The 17,117-nt window shown below is 32.8% G+C and overlaps 1 protein-coding gene across 1 annotated transcript in view; it reads left to right on the plus strand.

Moving 5' to 3' along the window:
• The first annotated feature begins 3,212 nt into the window (after window positions 1–3,212).
• LOC128245844 (calcitonin gene-related peptide type 1 receptor-like) overlaps window positions 3,213–17,117 on the plus strand; it is a 46,485-nt gene continuing 32,580 nt past the window's right edge. Inside the window, exon 1 of the mRNA XM_052964068.1 lies at window positions 3,213–3,309. Within this exon, the coding sequence (XP_052820028.1) occupies window positions 3,213–3,309 (97 nt within the window). The remainder of the gene's footprint in view (window positions 3,310–17,117) is intronic.

Raw genomic sequence — 17,117 nt, forward strand, 5'->3', positions numbered from 1 at the left:
ATTACGAAATTTACATATCACGTGACTTTCTGAATGCCTAATGATTTGCAGTTTTTAACTACTTTTTCTGTTTAAAAAGGTTTGTCTAGCAATGCATCTAAAAAAACTATTTTTATCATGATTAACTCTATGATATCGAAATTGCAGACAAAAAACAGTAACAGTATTACAAAAACGATTGATTGGGTTCAATTCTTATGTGAATAACTACAGAAACAAGTTCAGTAGCAAAACGTTTAAACATTAACCCAGTTTAATGGTACTGTGTCAACATGGTTAAAATTATGTAAAATACACTGCCGTTCTAAGTTTCTGTAAAACTAAAAATTATGACAACATTAAATGTAAATGCGGGGCGACTTTTTACAGCTTCCACACGACACTCGCAAAAACTGCTGTATATATCAATAATTAAAACCACCCCGGTTAAGTAAGAAAAATACAAGCTATATATCACCTGATCAACTAGGTCACGAGGACTACAATGCATCTTGTCGATATTTCGACGTCTTGATTATATATTAATAACATCATGTGATAATGGCTGTCAACCAACTACGCAACAACAAAGCATGAACATTGTGGTCTTCAACGACGAAATTTGAATTAATATCAACATTTGCTGAAGGGTTTTAGCTTTGAATGTCTTAGTTGTAACGCCTCCGAATGATTTGCCACCCTTTATATCGGCATTCACAAAAGTCGATATAACAAAAACATTAGTATCTCTGCAATTCTTCTCTAACCAACATAAATACTAAGCTTCTACCAAATATCTGCCTCATAAGCATATAGTAAGTCAGTGGACCAGTTTGGAATTTCGTTGGTATTTCCCATACAAGTCTTTTTAATAAAGCATGATATATGAGACTCTATCGTAGGTATGTACTCGTCTAAATATTTTTCTCTCAAATGATTTAATAATAATGATAAGTGGCACTGAGGCTCTAAACATATTTGAGTAAATATTAGATAATACAAAAGAAGGAAGACATTTATAAGTCAACTGAAAACGCCGTGATATTGAATCAATAGGGCACTTGTCCTTAATTGATATTCTTCATTTTAACATATAAAAAGTCTGTTTAAGAACATTGTCCTGCAATGTTGTAAACACGTAGAATAAAATTCAGGATATCCAAGTAAACACGTAGAAGAGAAATGTATAAAAATGTGTATTCGACCAAAACAAGGTTACATAAAAAATGATATACAAAAGATAATTGTATATATTACAGTTGTTGCGTTTGTGCTTTGATTGGCAGAAATGACAGCTGCATTTCTGAAAATTTTCTGTGGTAATTTAAACAGTGGTGACATATTGCTCAGAATCAATACAAAAATGGAAATTGGATAACAAATTAAAATGAATATCGTAGTGTAATAACCAACTTTCAGACGACCACCCGGTCGATCATTCGTACAAGTGTCTTCCTAGCATAGCACTTGGCATTAATAGGGATGTACTGGGAGAATTGCGAACTAGGGTCGGTTATAACCCAGGAAAGTTGTATCCTATGTTATGGTGCTTTACATCGGACACCTTATAAAACCAAGAGGTCTCTTCGCAAAGAGTTATGTTACCGCAGCCGGATCTCTTGTATATCATTATGCCTCTTCCCCTTTTTCTGAGAGTCGGATTTTGTGTGACAAGTATACATTAAATGGCTTTATATCTCAATGAAAGGAATACAATGTCAGACATATATGAAGAGGAAATAATGACCATTAACGACAAGCTGACAATATAGGAACTAATGGACTAAGTTGTAAAGTTGTCAATATTGACAAGATTTAGTCAATTGGTAATGATAGACATTCGCATTATTTGAGGAATAAAAATAATTTAATAAACATTAGATTCAGTTGAAAAGTAATGGCAGTCAGTCACATTATTCGAGGAGTTATTGAGGTTCTAGATTAAGGAATTAAAAGCATACAGAACATAACATTGTTCATTTTAGTTCCTTGATGTTATGAAGTTTTGAAAATATTCACATTATTATCTTTAGTTAATTAATTATGGAGTAACGCAATATAATTTTACCTGGTCTGATATCTGGCGGTAGTGTGATGACATGTTCGCTGTAGTTGATGCGCCGCTGTTGTGTTGTTTATTTTACAACCACGTCCCGTTTCTCGTGCCGTTCCAGTACCCAAATCAGTATACCCTGATACGAATAAACGGTTGCCATCGGAATATGTACGCAATTGGATAAAGTAACATGCTTTAAACCAATCATGGTGATATTTTGTGTAAATTTGTAACGAATTCCTTTTTGTAGGTAATTACGACAATTACTGTACTTAAAATGGAAGTTAAAGCAAATATAAAAACATAATAACTTGACAATGACCCACGCTGAGGATAACTACCGAGTTTCAGGAATTTACCTATAAACACTGTAGAAATTGATCGCGTCGCAAACTTTTTGTTACAGACGGCAAAATAGACAGACCAAACGACTAAACGAACAGAACGTTGGTGGATTTTCTTGTCTTAAATTATTTTCTGCAATTGTATCAATATTATGATATCATAACTGTTTTTGTTTCATTTAGCATTTGATAAGAATAAATAAGCGGAACTAGAAACTAAGTAGATTTTCCTGTTGTAATGTGTTACAAAAGAATATACCTTCAATCGTCTGACATTAGCAATAAAAGAGATGCACATAGTCGAATTGAATCGATTAAAGAACTCTATGTATAAAAAGAATGAAACGTTATTGGACCGTGTTACAAACCATTAGGCTTAGCGATACAATTTTATTTCTGTACAGGTTGAACGATTAGTCTAGGACACATTCGGAAGATAGAGTTCGTCCATATAGCTTCTTTCGAATGTTTAGAGTTGGCACTGTTGCTTTTGCTTAATTCATTTAGTTAAAGGTGGTGTCTAGCCAGAATCCTACATATTGGTAAACTTTAAGAAATAGTCAGTGATCACACCAATGCCAAATTGATTGCTACAAACAGATATGTTCAATTATTGTTAGGTATATAGTGGCAGGACATAATTTCTTTTCATGCAAACATTAAGTAAGATAAATGTTTCATGGCAAACGATATGGCGAATTTAGAATAAAACAAACCGATTCAGGAACAAACCTCTACCTGTTAAGTGGAATTTTAAAGAAAAAAATGTCTACGTCCAGTATGTGCCGAAACAAGGTTAACAATTTTTATATTAACATGAATATTGATGTACGATGATTCGGGATCCGAACATATCTGAAGACGTTACGTTGATCGGAAAATATTCGCATTTGCCGAAAGGCAGTTCATTTAAGAAACGGAAGTTGAGGGGTAAGTATGTCTATATATTCCTTTACCAAACTTTATGGTTATAACTCGGCCGTACACGTTGCACCACATATGACACAATGAGCCCAGCAGAAAAGTGTATCCCTAGAAAGACCACATGAACAGGAGCAATGCAATTGCTTTTCACGTGAAAGTAATAGAAACAAATTGACAGTAAGCCTCAAGCAAAACCAATCCATGTACAGTGAGTTGCGACGGAAAAAAATAATAAAAACAAACTCAGTAACTACAGAGAAGTATGTGACAATTGAAATATATGCTGAAAGAAACAAACTAGACGAATGGATGGTTGATCTAGGACCACAAACTGCTGGGCTCGAATATAGCAAAGGAACTGACACATTGGAAAACCTTAGTGCAACAATATAGCGTTTAACACGCCTGGTAAAATGGAAAGTAATCCACAAAGTTAATTTCTTACACAGGGAAACATTCTTTGGGCTATTTGTGTCCTTTTTTGGACTCTGAAAGGAGTCAAAGACTTTAAACTTCCCTTTTGTACAATGAGAATCTAGCTACTTTAAAAGGTGTCATCACACACACGCGTTTTATCAGTCTAGTATTTCTTTGCTATTATTTAATGGATTTATATGTCATTGCGGTCTTTTGTATTTTTGAAAAACGTGAGGCTCGTTCGCCTTCTAAATCGGGTCGTTGTGAATTTCAAATCCGTTCCTTGGTCGCTTTCTTATTATTCTTTTTCTTTTTCTTTTTATCAAAATTGTTGTAAAAATGTTATTAAACCAAAGTGTAATATTCTGAATAAATACGCATATTCTTTGTATTTTGCTTCGTCTTTGCGTAAAAGAAACGGTCAGAAGATTATTTCAAGACAAAATGCCATGAGCTTTCATTGACTGAGCTAGTATATACAAATAATGCTATGAGCGCTGTTTTGAGCCCTTCATACAGCACTTAAAACCGTCTATATTGACGTGTCAATTTCAAGATGGAGATTTCTTCTTCTCCGCCACATTCAATTTAGCCTCGGACAATGCTGGTGTCCTTGTTCTATCGGATTTTAAGATTGCCACAAATTGTCACGAATCAGTTTCCACGAGCACACGAAATCCAGATATATAGACTGTAGTTAATTTGATAACAAATAATACACTAGCAGTCGCAAATTTCATTAGCCTTTCTAAGACCTTTAGTAGAATAGAATAAGACATTTCGATCTTAAATCTACGTGTTTCTAAATAATTCAAACTTCAGGAATAACCTTCTTATGCTTAAGCCCTAACGGTGAGGAATCCAGGATTATTGCAAATTTTAGATAACTGTTCTCGATTTTAATGGTCAGCTCTCGTTTATAGTTGGCAGCTTTGCACAAAACAAAAATATTTGAGATTTTCACCCTTGCAGGCGTTGTCATTAATTAGCATTGTGAGAATATCAAGCCAGAAAAAAAATCCTAAATATATTTCTGATCATTGTAGCATGCAGCTTTCATGATATCGGCTTTAGTAGATGTAATACCCACAAATGGGTAGAGTCAAACAAATGGGCATGTTTCCAGCAATGAGTTGAGCTCGTTTCTTACGTTGCAGAGAAGAGGGTCCAGACATACTATAATTATAAATAAATTTATGCATCTAAACTCATGTTAAATGGTTAGTTTCAACAAATCTTAAACAAAAAGGCCATATCATAACCAATAACAGCCTACAACTCTATAAATGTCATTATAAATACAATGAAAGCGCTACAGGGAAAGGTCATATGGAATAGTTTATAAATATCATAAAAAAAAACATATTTAAAACCAGATATTAACTACAAATCATGTTTTTAATAGTGCGTGTTTCACTTAACGGACACATTATTAACGCCATTTTGGTGACACTTGTATTGGCATAGTATATTTGTATGTGTAAATATAAGACATGACGTGCGAAAGTTTAACGTTATCTAGAATGTAAAAAATTCGTTGACTTTACGCGTAAAATAACTCATTCATTTGGATAAATGAGCACGTTATTTACTAATTAACGCCCTATGTATTGAGCGTTGTGATTGAAATCCATGTACAAAACAGTTTTTCCACCAAACACCCTTTCGATTTCAATTATACAAATTACATGTTTAAAAAATCGTAATGTCCGAGCTGTAACTACAATAACAACAAATAATCAAACATCTTCTGCTAACGTTCTGCCTGATATCTACTTTAACAAGTTTTGCTTCACTGCAACCTATTTTGACACTGGCGTTACGCCTTCTGTCGGCGTACATATGTTGATTGTAATTCGACCAAACATATAACTACTCCCATGACAGTAAGAGACGGTATTAAACAAATTATATTAGCCAAAGATATTTCCGTCTGTGTGATCTATGAATACTGTCGACGGCGTCTGTCACTCCAAATTGTTCGATCATATTTTAGCTGAGATTCTCAGGGGTTGAAGCTTCTCTATATTCTTCATCGTAAATAATCAAGCACGTTCAATATTCATAATCTATACAGGAATATTTTATATTGAAATTTTAGTCAAACTGCTGTCTCGTTCCGAATATGCAGGTTTAAACTGGTCTTCATATATAATTTGTACAATTAACCAAATAAATAACTTACCGGCTTCATCGTTTCATTATAATAATATCGATAGCTCAAGAAGCCCAAAGTTTATTATTATTGCTCTTTGTATTCACTGTAATAGGCTTGATAATACCTATTTACATAAAAAGTTATATAGCTTTCGTAAAAAGATCGAATTTCAATTTTCATTCTTCTGCACAAAATAATACGGGTTAACCAGCTACTATTTGTGTGTCTAATTCCTTTAGCACACCCAGACTTTTAATGGCACTGCACAATTTATTTTTATCTTTAATTGTATTAGATTTTACATGCGTTTTACCTCTAGCACAACAGAAAATATGACAGCGGTCAAGAACAACGCTTCATCAGCTTGCAAGTGTTTAGCAATAATACAATGAACAACTACAATGACAAAATCTTTTAATGCACGGAAGACCAGTGGCATCGGTTTTGACCGTCGTTCTCTACAGAGGGTTGTAAGATAGCTTACCGACGTGCCGTTATTTGACACTAAGGTTTTCATACTGTGAAATCAATCCCTATAAACTAGACCATCACTCGCGCTGGCATCAAAGAAACGCGAACATCTTGCTAATGAACATTAGCAGAAGAAAATGTTGTTTTTAATGAAACTTACAGACATTAGTTTTAGATGGATGCAAATTATTTTTTTAACTTATAGATGGATTTCAGATAACCTAAAAATAGATTCTGCATATCATTAACTGACCACATGGCAAAACATTGCTGATAAGGCCCTCCAGGTTAATACATTATATAGTACAATATAGTTTAATGGTCTAGTTTACATGATAGAACGTAATGGTTTACCTTGTTTAAACAAGTTGATTTATCAGAGTATGCAAGGAAATTATCCTCCAGTTATGTAGCAATATATATATCCGGTTGGAGCAGGAACTTTACCTGATCCTTACAAAATAACTGCAAGTATTAGAGAGTAAATCAAACAGTTTAGCAGTTCATGTTCAGAGAGACAATGACTTTCTTGAAAGTTTTACAATAAAACCACTGGAAGTGTTTGTGTCCGATTTTATTCCAGGTATAATAAAGAAAATTAAGTCAAACTTAAACCATTTTCAGTATTTATATTTTCATACAGTATATAAACAGAAAAGAGTGAAAATAAAAAAATCCTAATTTTGGCAGTTTATAGCGATAAACATAAAATAAACAATTAAGAACACAAATATTTCTTTGCGTTTCTTGTTAGATGTAAACACCTAGTTCTATTTAATGATTCGGAAGGCATCAAATTGTCATTCAATAAAGTAAGTTGATTAACAGGAATACTTGAGTCCAGTATAAGAAACTTCCTCATTCTCCCTATGACACGCTCAACATGTATTCTCACATGTTACAATTTTCTGGTTCATTGCCAGAAAGTTGTGTATTACCCGGTGAATGAATGAATCCTTAGTACAGTGCCGGAGTTTTCCATGTCCTCGGCAACAAGGACCCCTCTATCTGTCAACTATTCATCACCAGGCAAAAGGATGGACATATATCCTGATTCCAAAGTTATTTACTTGTCCGACACACGTCCACCCCATCCATCAGTAATCAAATTTACTGCTCCCGTCGGCGATATAGATATCAATTTTTTTTTGTATTGTTATGTTTGTACGTAGTTGCTCCATGTTTGTGCTCTTGTTGTAAGAGTATGCGGGCTTTCAATAAAAAAAAATAATAATAGATTATTGAAATCACTTTGTTGTAACCAGGTTCAAATGCCTCAGGTATATTTGATCGTGCCACCTCCCTCTCTGGCCAAACAATTAATTGTTTCAAACATTTGGCTAAAATTGGTACCCATGTGTTCCAAATTCGTGGAACTGTTGCCCCCAAAAGTGTTAAGCTATATGATATGTCTTTGTTTGAAAGACCTAATCCAATTTTCATTAGGACAATCAAGGGGTGGTCTTTAAGTGAAAGTCTTGCCAGTCGTTGTTTTAAAGTGACACATGTATAACAAACATAAATTTTGAGTGATTAACCTTTAACTTCTTATTAATTGATGCATTTATGAAAAACATTCATAACTGATAACATGATTGTAACCGTGTATTTCATATTTGAAAACGCAAAAATATTAAATGATTGGTGAGTGCTAAAGAATTCACTGCGATCTACTTTTGTCTAATTAGGTAGAAATCCCGTGTTTTCTGCACCTTTCTTTCAAACTCATCTCGGTATCCTTTATAAGAACCATTGTGTTCGACATGTATTTTTCTTTTTTTGGTAAGAAAAGATAAGATAAATTTTATTCCAATCATGGGTCATGATATATGACATATAAATCACAGATTACATAATGTAGAAAATAAATTGAAACAGTAAGGCAACATATTTAGTAAATGCAAATAAGGCTTCATTTTGATTTTTTAAACACAAATAACATAAGTTTATTTGGAAAATTGGTATATCAAAACATTTATACTAAGTGTGTTTAATCTTATTTGGGAGAGAGAGAGAGAGTGCAACCTTGGTGTTGTCTATATTGTCATATGTTACTTCAAAATAAATTTTTTCTGTATTGTCTGCAACAGCCTACACATGTATACAATGTGTCTACTCAATGGGTATTTAGGAAATCTGTGCAAAGATATTCTCTTTTCTTTGTTTTGTATATTTGCATACCCAACAACACATACACTATTAACCATTCCACTTTCAATTTTACTTACAGAAAACATGTATAAACTGACCATACAAACACCAATGTATTGAATTTTCCACTGGGGGCTTATCAGCAACAGAGCGTTCTTGCTCCCACTAAATAATTCATGAGCTGTTCAGTCAGCCATGGTCTTAGTGAAATCCATCTATTATAACTTGAAAAGACAAATACACGTCGCGTTATCCGTGTTAATATACAGCTTGGTTGTGCTAGTAATAGGTTTGTGAAATATGGGTTTCTTCTTTTACTTTTAATACCGTACTTAAAGTCAAGACACGGAGTAAGTTGGATATTAGATTTTTTGAACAACTGTATCGTTTACAACTAAGATTCAGCGATGCATGCATCTCCAAGAAGCACAGAATTATAACAAGTAAATGTCATAATACAATTGGATATAACTTGGATTTATACTCCTCTGTCTAATTTAAGAAACATGGCGAAATAATATTAAATCGATAATTGCCATGCAGTAAACATAACATCTAATGTTCAGACATAAATTTCTACTAGGACTGTTGTCTAAAATACGTTTATATAACACAACCTTTAAGACATCCAAAATAACGTTCGATAATTACCGGATTCAATACACAGATTTAAAGGAAACAAACCAGACAGACATCGAGGAGTCATTGTATGACCTGCCTTCTTTTGATTACGTTAACATAAAAGAAAACGAAGGAAATCAAAAACTTCATAATGGCTTGGAACCGACGTTGAGTGTACAGTATAGCTTATATCAATATACCACAGCTGAAGCGACATCGACTGGGCTTGCTAGTGGGTTAGTCGTAGCGGAGGATTTCGACGTTAAACACAGACTTGAATCAACGTCGACAATGTCAATGACCACTTCGTATGCTGCTCATCAAACAATAATCGCAAATGTGTCTGACGAAGTTCAGGAAGAAAAGAAAATCAATGCCTATCATCCGCGTCTTCAGCAGATAATTAACGAATTAAAGAGAGATTGCGTGAAAACACAAAGTTCACAACCAAAATTGGTCAAAGGTGAGTGACATGTTCTAAATTGAAAACAAGGTATTTCATTGCAGTGCTTTGTTATCTATTTCAAATTATACAATAAGGACAAATGAAGTGTTGTTACAACTTCGAACGCTTAATTCACTTGTCCTAGATCCATTTCAGAATAAATGTTTAAATAACCGTGCACAAGAATAACAGTTTACTGTTTATTGCCATTGTCATTGAGATAATAGTTGAATTAAAAAATAGATATCTAATAACGACTTAGGGAGTTATTATTTGCAATTCTTGATAAATGTAAAACATTTAGAATGAGGATAGTACAATTGCCTTGAGCATCAGTAAATAATCAAATACATTTTTTTGTTTTCAATATTGAAATTTTCAAAGAAACAAACTCAGAACTAAGACAAATTATTCGAATATATTTAATCCGTATCTGAGTCATAAATCAAGATAAACTGGAGCTAACAAAATAACGCAATTCTTTAGGTACCATTTAAATAAGATTTCTTATCATCAGTGATTGTGTTTTTGCTTCGGATGATTTTGACGTTATATCAAGTTTGAGAAGATGAATTTCATGAACATATGAGAGTGTAAATTACTGCTTTCACTCAGTCCGAGTGACAAGTATTCAAATATAGGGATTGTTAGTAAGCTACTTGCATGTACAACAGAATAACATACCGAAACATTTACTCTCGTCATGCATTGAAAGGTCTCTGAAGTGCATATATAGAAAAAATATACTAGTCTCTTTTGCACTTATGCATTTTAGCTTAATTGTGAAAACAACTATATGTCATTGGATATAAGATTTTTGGATACCAACTAAGTATTTAGTTATTCATAAACGTAAACCTTAATAATATTCCTTAGCTTTGGCTAGCAGTAGTTGTATTGTACCGCCTGAAAGATCAAGTGTTAAAAAAGAAAAAAAATCTTGAATTTCTCTTTTATGTGTGATAATTAACAATATGCGTATGATTAAATTGCTTGGTATTCAATCAATAAGGAATTGATGTTTATTCGATTTTAATAACATGGCGATGGACTGTGAACACATTGGAGCATATTTCATAATTTAAATGATACTATTAGTAATTTGTTGCATGTTCATTTAAAGGTCGAACACTTTTATAAAAGAATTTTCGAAACATCTTTCTTTATACTTCATTCGCTGTAAATGGAAGAACCGTTTGAAGTGCAAACTCTCTTCAAAGCTCTAAAAAAATTAATTCCCTGTGGTTGGAAAATTGTTGTAAACAAATTATAAACCATTTTATCAGAAAATATTAGCGTACACAAAAACAGCCAGTAAAAAGATCTCTAGAATGTAGGAACAATCTGTAAAGCATTTAAGTTAGAGTTAAGCGTAAAAATATAAAAATCCAATTTGTCCTTGTTTAGTTGAACAAATCCAAGGAATCCATATGTAATATGATCTCATACAAGGTATTTTAATATGGAGAAAACCAATGGAATGACTAAATAAGTTTACATGGATAAATTTCTGTTGCTGAGGTTGTTAAACAATTTCTTATATCCATCTATTCAAAAAATGAGATTTAACATATACAGTTGCTGATTTTTACATTTATTGTAAAAAGTTCATTACCCCTTGTCTCCTAAATAAACAACCTTATATTGAATCATGACGTTTATCCTGATGCACTGGCCAAATGAGCGATTGTACAAATTTATAAAAGGGTCATTATTTAAATCGTATAACAGGGGGAATAACTCTTGTAAAAATGCAGGCAAAATATGTTCACTTTGGTTAATAAGAAGAAAGTGATGTGAATCCAAGGACGTCTATAATTAAACGAGGCCCAATATGGTTTAAAAATGGTGATGGTAGTTATGACGGTATTTTTATACTTTGTAGCAAACCGTTAACAAAAAAAATCTTGTTTGGTCATTTATAGACAGTGAAAAAGCTTTAGCATTCTTGTAGTATCTCTAAGATAATACAACATTACATATTTCATATTGATGAACTATGCCGTATTCTGATTTGTTTCATATATCACTTGGTGTTAAACAAGGCGAAATTCTTTTAGTTTTATTTTGTGTTTTTAATTTGTAAAAAACACTAGTTTTATCTTTAGAGAAGACTAACTCTGATATACAATCTATTGTTTATATTTATGTCATATTTTGTTTATGATATTGTATTGTTTAGAACCAATCCTTTATGCCAGTTACTTGGATGTAAGTTAGCCTTTAAAATTAAATTTGAATATTTTTGTTCCGCGAGAAGATATGGCTGCCTTGATTTTACTATTTGAACGGATTTAAAGGTAGCATTAAAGGCTGTGGACATAACGGGAAAATCACTCCTTTATGGTCTTAACCATTGATGGAAAAAAATGCCTGTTCTGGTTAAATGTTTAGTTCTGTTCTTATTAATGTGTACAAAAGATTAACAGTATAATTCAGTTAATAAATCTTGTATTGAAGGAATCAATATATTTAAAACATTCACAAGTTTCTGAAAGAGTGCAGTAACAATCAGTTTCTTTTCTTTTCAGAGTGTGTTAAGTTTCAAAAAGTATAAATATTTCTTTGAAATTCCGACTCTTCGTTGAAATACAGATTTGGGTTTCCCAATGTACCTGAATTTTACCAGTTATTTTGGAGATACAAATGGATGTGGATCGGTTTCATTTTCAATCATTTCATTTCAATTATGAACTGGAAGACAGTATGTTTCATATTTGAGAAAAAAAAAACATGTTTATATGATCGTTTCACTACGAAATAAAACTTGTTTATTTAAGTATTTGACATGTCTGCAATTATAAATACATGTTGGGACAAGTGCCAGATTAAACGCTGGTATGGTTTAAACCCAAAGTGAGCTGATTCACTGAACATCCAAGGGCGGATACCCCATCTTTTTTTAAACATATACATGCGTTACATGTACAGTATTGTGTTCTGTATGGGACAGGTCTGTGCTGTGTTGCATGTACGGTATTGTGTTTTGAATGATAAAATGGGTATTTTGTGCGTTATTCAATGCAGTAAACTCTAAGTTAAACATAAACTTAGTTTGTATGCATATTAACATTTGCATGGTAAAGATTGTATTTGCTACATAAACTTTTAGCATAAATAAACAAATATGCAATGACAACCTTTAACATTGAAATGTTCGTACATGCAATAAAAACGTACTTACACGTATGTATTTTATATTAACAAAAGAGGTATTAGTACGTCCCATTTCAAATATAAGTCTTGCGCGTAGAAATAATACTTCGACATCAGACACTGTGATTTAAAGATGGAAATGGGACATTTGTTTTGAAGTATGCAGGTAATTCAACGGTTAAAATATAACTTACATTTTTTAGGTTTCGAGCTATTTTGTTTACACTCATGGAAAACACTATTGAAGGGATATGATTTGCACAGAGAGATTGCTATCCTTGTCGATCTATACACGAATTGCTCGATATTTGTCTTCTGAATAGTTTGAGTTAATTCATTTCTTTATTCCAGAGAAATGTATTCCAAAGGTATTTAGTTCTGTTTCATTTCTGTTCTGATGTATTTTTATAAACTGTAATGAAGTTGTTTAATAATGAATTCTCATACTCTCTATGTTTACATTGTATGTCAAGTTTATTATTTTCTGAACAAAAGAAGGTGTAGAAATATAGTAGATGAATGTGTGATCATCCTTCCTTTGGTTTGCTTAAAAGAGCGGTAAGAAAAAGGTAAAATAATGTTATTTTTAAACACATGATAATTTCTCGAATGTTTTTGTTTTGTTTTCCTTTTTTTTCGAAGATGTTTATTTAGAAAATTACAATATTAGGACAGGCATGTTTAATGCAGTAATCCTAAACACACATTCATAGGCTGGTACATTTACATCATCTTTATGTAACGTCAATCTTGAATGGTTGCGTGAGATCATTTCTCTCACTGCAAACGGAAAAGTACTTTACAAGGTGATCGTTGATGATAAGAACTATTGCGGGAAGCGTTGCAAATTATAACGGAGGGTTCTTATATGACATGATTTTGAGACTTTATAATTACGCGTTTGTTAGCGTTATGAAGGCAACAAATTAGTGAGCGAAGAGGTGTGGCTTGTTTTTTATGAGTGATGCAGGTTATGCTTGTTACATCTGCTTTTAAGTGTTTCGTTGTATATGTAAAATGCATTGTATGCCTTTCACGTTTGTTAAAAACGGTTCGTTTTCAATGTAAAATACAGTTAATTCCTCTTACGTCTGTTTTAAATAGGTCGTTTTATATAAGAGATACAGTTTAAGCGTGTAATATCTGTTTTAAGAAGCTCGAGAAATGCTTCAGTATACAAGAGTTTAAATGAATCAATCAAGATAGTAAACGGACAGCTGCCGACTGGATGCGTCCAGGATATCTTGTTATGCAAGTGATATGTCATTCCAGACAGTACTTGAATATTCAGAGATAAGACGAATGAATTTTGTTGTACGTGATAACAATATAATGTCTGTCACGAGTGTATTTGAATTGGTAAATTATTTGATTCGTTTGCATGTCTATTTAACATTTGAAATAAGTTTTTATCAGAAGATCTTATATCAGAATAATTATAGCGATACCTAGATGTAATCTTCTGAATCTCTTTAACGATTGTGATATTCATGAGAATGGGCTTTGATTAGGTTTAATGCGTTTATGTCGTGTAAGCAACCATTACATTTGTCTTCGTAGTGCTTAGGTAACTATCTTTCGGCTATCTTTAACGTATATTGCCATTGTCATAGCAAATAGTATTTTCATTTTTTTAGATTTCCTTGCTGATTAAACTAATATATATGGATGAAACCTTGCAGGACTAAGATGGAAGCCAATGGGAATATGATAGATCTCTGGCTGAATAGGATGGAATCCAGGGTGACTAAGATGGAACCCTGGGGGACTCATGCCGATACGTTGACAGGACTGATGATTTCATTGTCATTTAGGTTTTTAATGATGCAAATCTGCTATGAATATATATGCAAAAAGCTACAGAAACATGCTCAGTAGCAAAAAGTTTAAACATAAGCCTGGTTTAGTGGCAATGGGCAACGTCAAAGACATAGAACACAAATTCACAGACAAGAAACATAGAACAGCACACAACTCTACAAACAGCACAGTGCATAAATACTATATATAATATAATGCCTGTCAAGAATTTATTTGAATTGGTAAATACTTAGATACATTTGCATGTCTATTTAACATTCGAAATAAGTTTATACCAGACGAGCTTATATCAGAATAATTATTGTGATACCTAAATGTAAACTTCTGAACTTCTTTAACGATTGTGTTATTCATGAGTATGGGTTGTTGATAAGGTTGATTGCGTTGTTGTTTTGTAAGCAATCATTAAATTTGTCTTTGTAGGGCTTAGGTAACTAGCTTTCGATTATATTCTACGTATATCGTCATTGCCGCAGCAAATAGAATTTTAAATGTTTAGTTTTCCTTTCTGAGTATACTGCTATACGATAAAAGCATGGATGAAACCCTGCGGGACTAAGATGTAAGCCTATGGGAATAGGATAGATATCTGGCTGACTAAGATGGACTCCAGAGTGACTAAAATAAAACCCTGGGGGACTCCAGACGATATGTAGACAGGACTGATGTTTTCCTTGTCATTTTAGTTTTTAATGATGTAAATCTGCTTCGGCTCGTACGGAGAACTGTCAAAGCTATTATTAGCATATTGTGAAAGTATTATAGGAACCTGTTTCTCTGGCTGGTTGCATCATTAAATCACGATAAAACGTAGGTTTGGCGTCATATGCATGTATGTATTTATGACATGTTCAACCATGATGTAGCACTCGTTTAACATTTGTTCAATGTCACTGATGTCTGATGGCTGCATGTTATCACAAATATGCGTTTTAAAGCAAATTAAAACAAATATGATAGCATAAACGAGAACGTGAGATGAGCAAACATTGTGACATTTTCAATTTGTACCCTATGTCCTTACGGTCGAACTGCACGAACGTTTGATGCATTATTCATTTCTTAAACAACGTATTTGTTAAGACATATTTTCTGGATCAATATCATTTGCTTAGCAAATATAATTTTATATTGCTCAAACGAGAGGTTTCTATTGTTAATCTAGTACAAAGAAATAACTCACTAATTTACTGGTGCCAAGTGTGGGCCTTGTTAGCCATTTTAGTTAGAACATTTTTGTTCCTGGTTGATCGTGCTGGCAAGCATTCGGGTCTTTTGCAATGGGAATCCTTCCCAAGGGTTGACAGGTGTAAGGCAATAAGTTATATTCATTTACATTACTAAAAAACAACGTTGTGCAAACACGTAGTAGGTGATTATAGTTGCGGTTTATTCGATGAAGGCCATTACTACTCATATAAAGTGGTTTCACCATGTCACTTTACCATGATTGACAAATTTATAGGAATGAGCTATATTGAACTTTACCTATCTAGCTTTGGATTTTATTAATTATAAAGGTTAAGGGCACTGTTACTAAACTAGATTATTTTTACTCAATATCTGATGCCGAAATATAGCAATACAACCAACTGTAACTTAAGTGTATATAACTAAAACTACATTGAGTTTGAGATTGTATTCAAAGTTGTAAAATTAATAATACAAATATAAAAGCCAAATGGTCCATACATGATGCTAAAAAAATGTACATCTTTTTCACTGCATAATAAGGAGTGAAAATATCAACTTTCAGAACTACTTTTAAATTCCTTTGTAGTTACTTGCCTTGATCAAAATAGAACACTGGAACTTGAATCAGTAAATGTTGTCAAAAATGTTTAAAAATTAAAGAAATGTTTTATAAATTTAAATAAATATATTTTTGGAAATTAACAACTTACCGTTTATTACCGGTTATCCCGTTTTTCAAACATTTTCCTGGTCTTTGAAGCTGAATGTTCGAACATTTGCTTTCTTACCAAACACATTACAGACCAAAACAACTGTTCGAACATAAACAGAATTTTATATCATCGTTCAAATGTAATTTGAACTGTTTGCCGATGTAGTACGTAAATTGAGCTTCCTGGAAAATTCACACAACAATTTAAGAAAATCCGATATTTTTTACCCCACCCACACCTCAAAATTTGTCAACAAACTAGCGTGGTATTCACTCTTTATCTGGAAAACAAACATTAATATTATTAATAAATATTAATTTACTATGAAACACATGCAGTCTTAAACTAAGAAGAATGGTCAAAATCCAATAAGTATCCGCATTTGTTTTGCTAACACATTTGACCTTCCAAATTTTCATTCATTAATTAGCGGCGTAGTAATTTGGTTATGTATTCATGCCCAACTTAAAATAAAAGTCTTTTTACTATTTTTTGGAACATATGTGCACTTATACAGCTTCACTGTTTATTGTTCATAAAAGCTTTGCACTAAAAAACGAGCGAATAATAAGCTATAAGAATGAATAGCAGAGAACTATTTCTCAGCCAACCGAAAATAGAAAAGTTGACAGCTCTAATTTTGCATGAGGGGCGCCCCACGCGTAGC

This window comes from Mya arenaria, chromosome 9 (genome assembly GCF_026914265.1).
Source record: "Mya arenaria isolate MELC-2E11 chromosome 9, ASM2691426v1".
In the NCBI taxonomy this organism is placed as follows: domain Eukaryota; kingdom Metazoa; phylum Mollusca; class Bivalvia; order Myida; family Myidae; genus Mya; species Mya arenaria.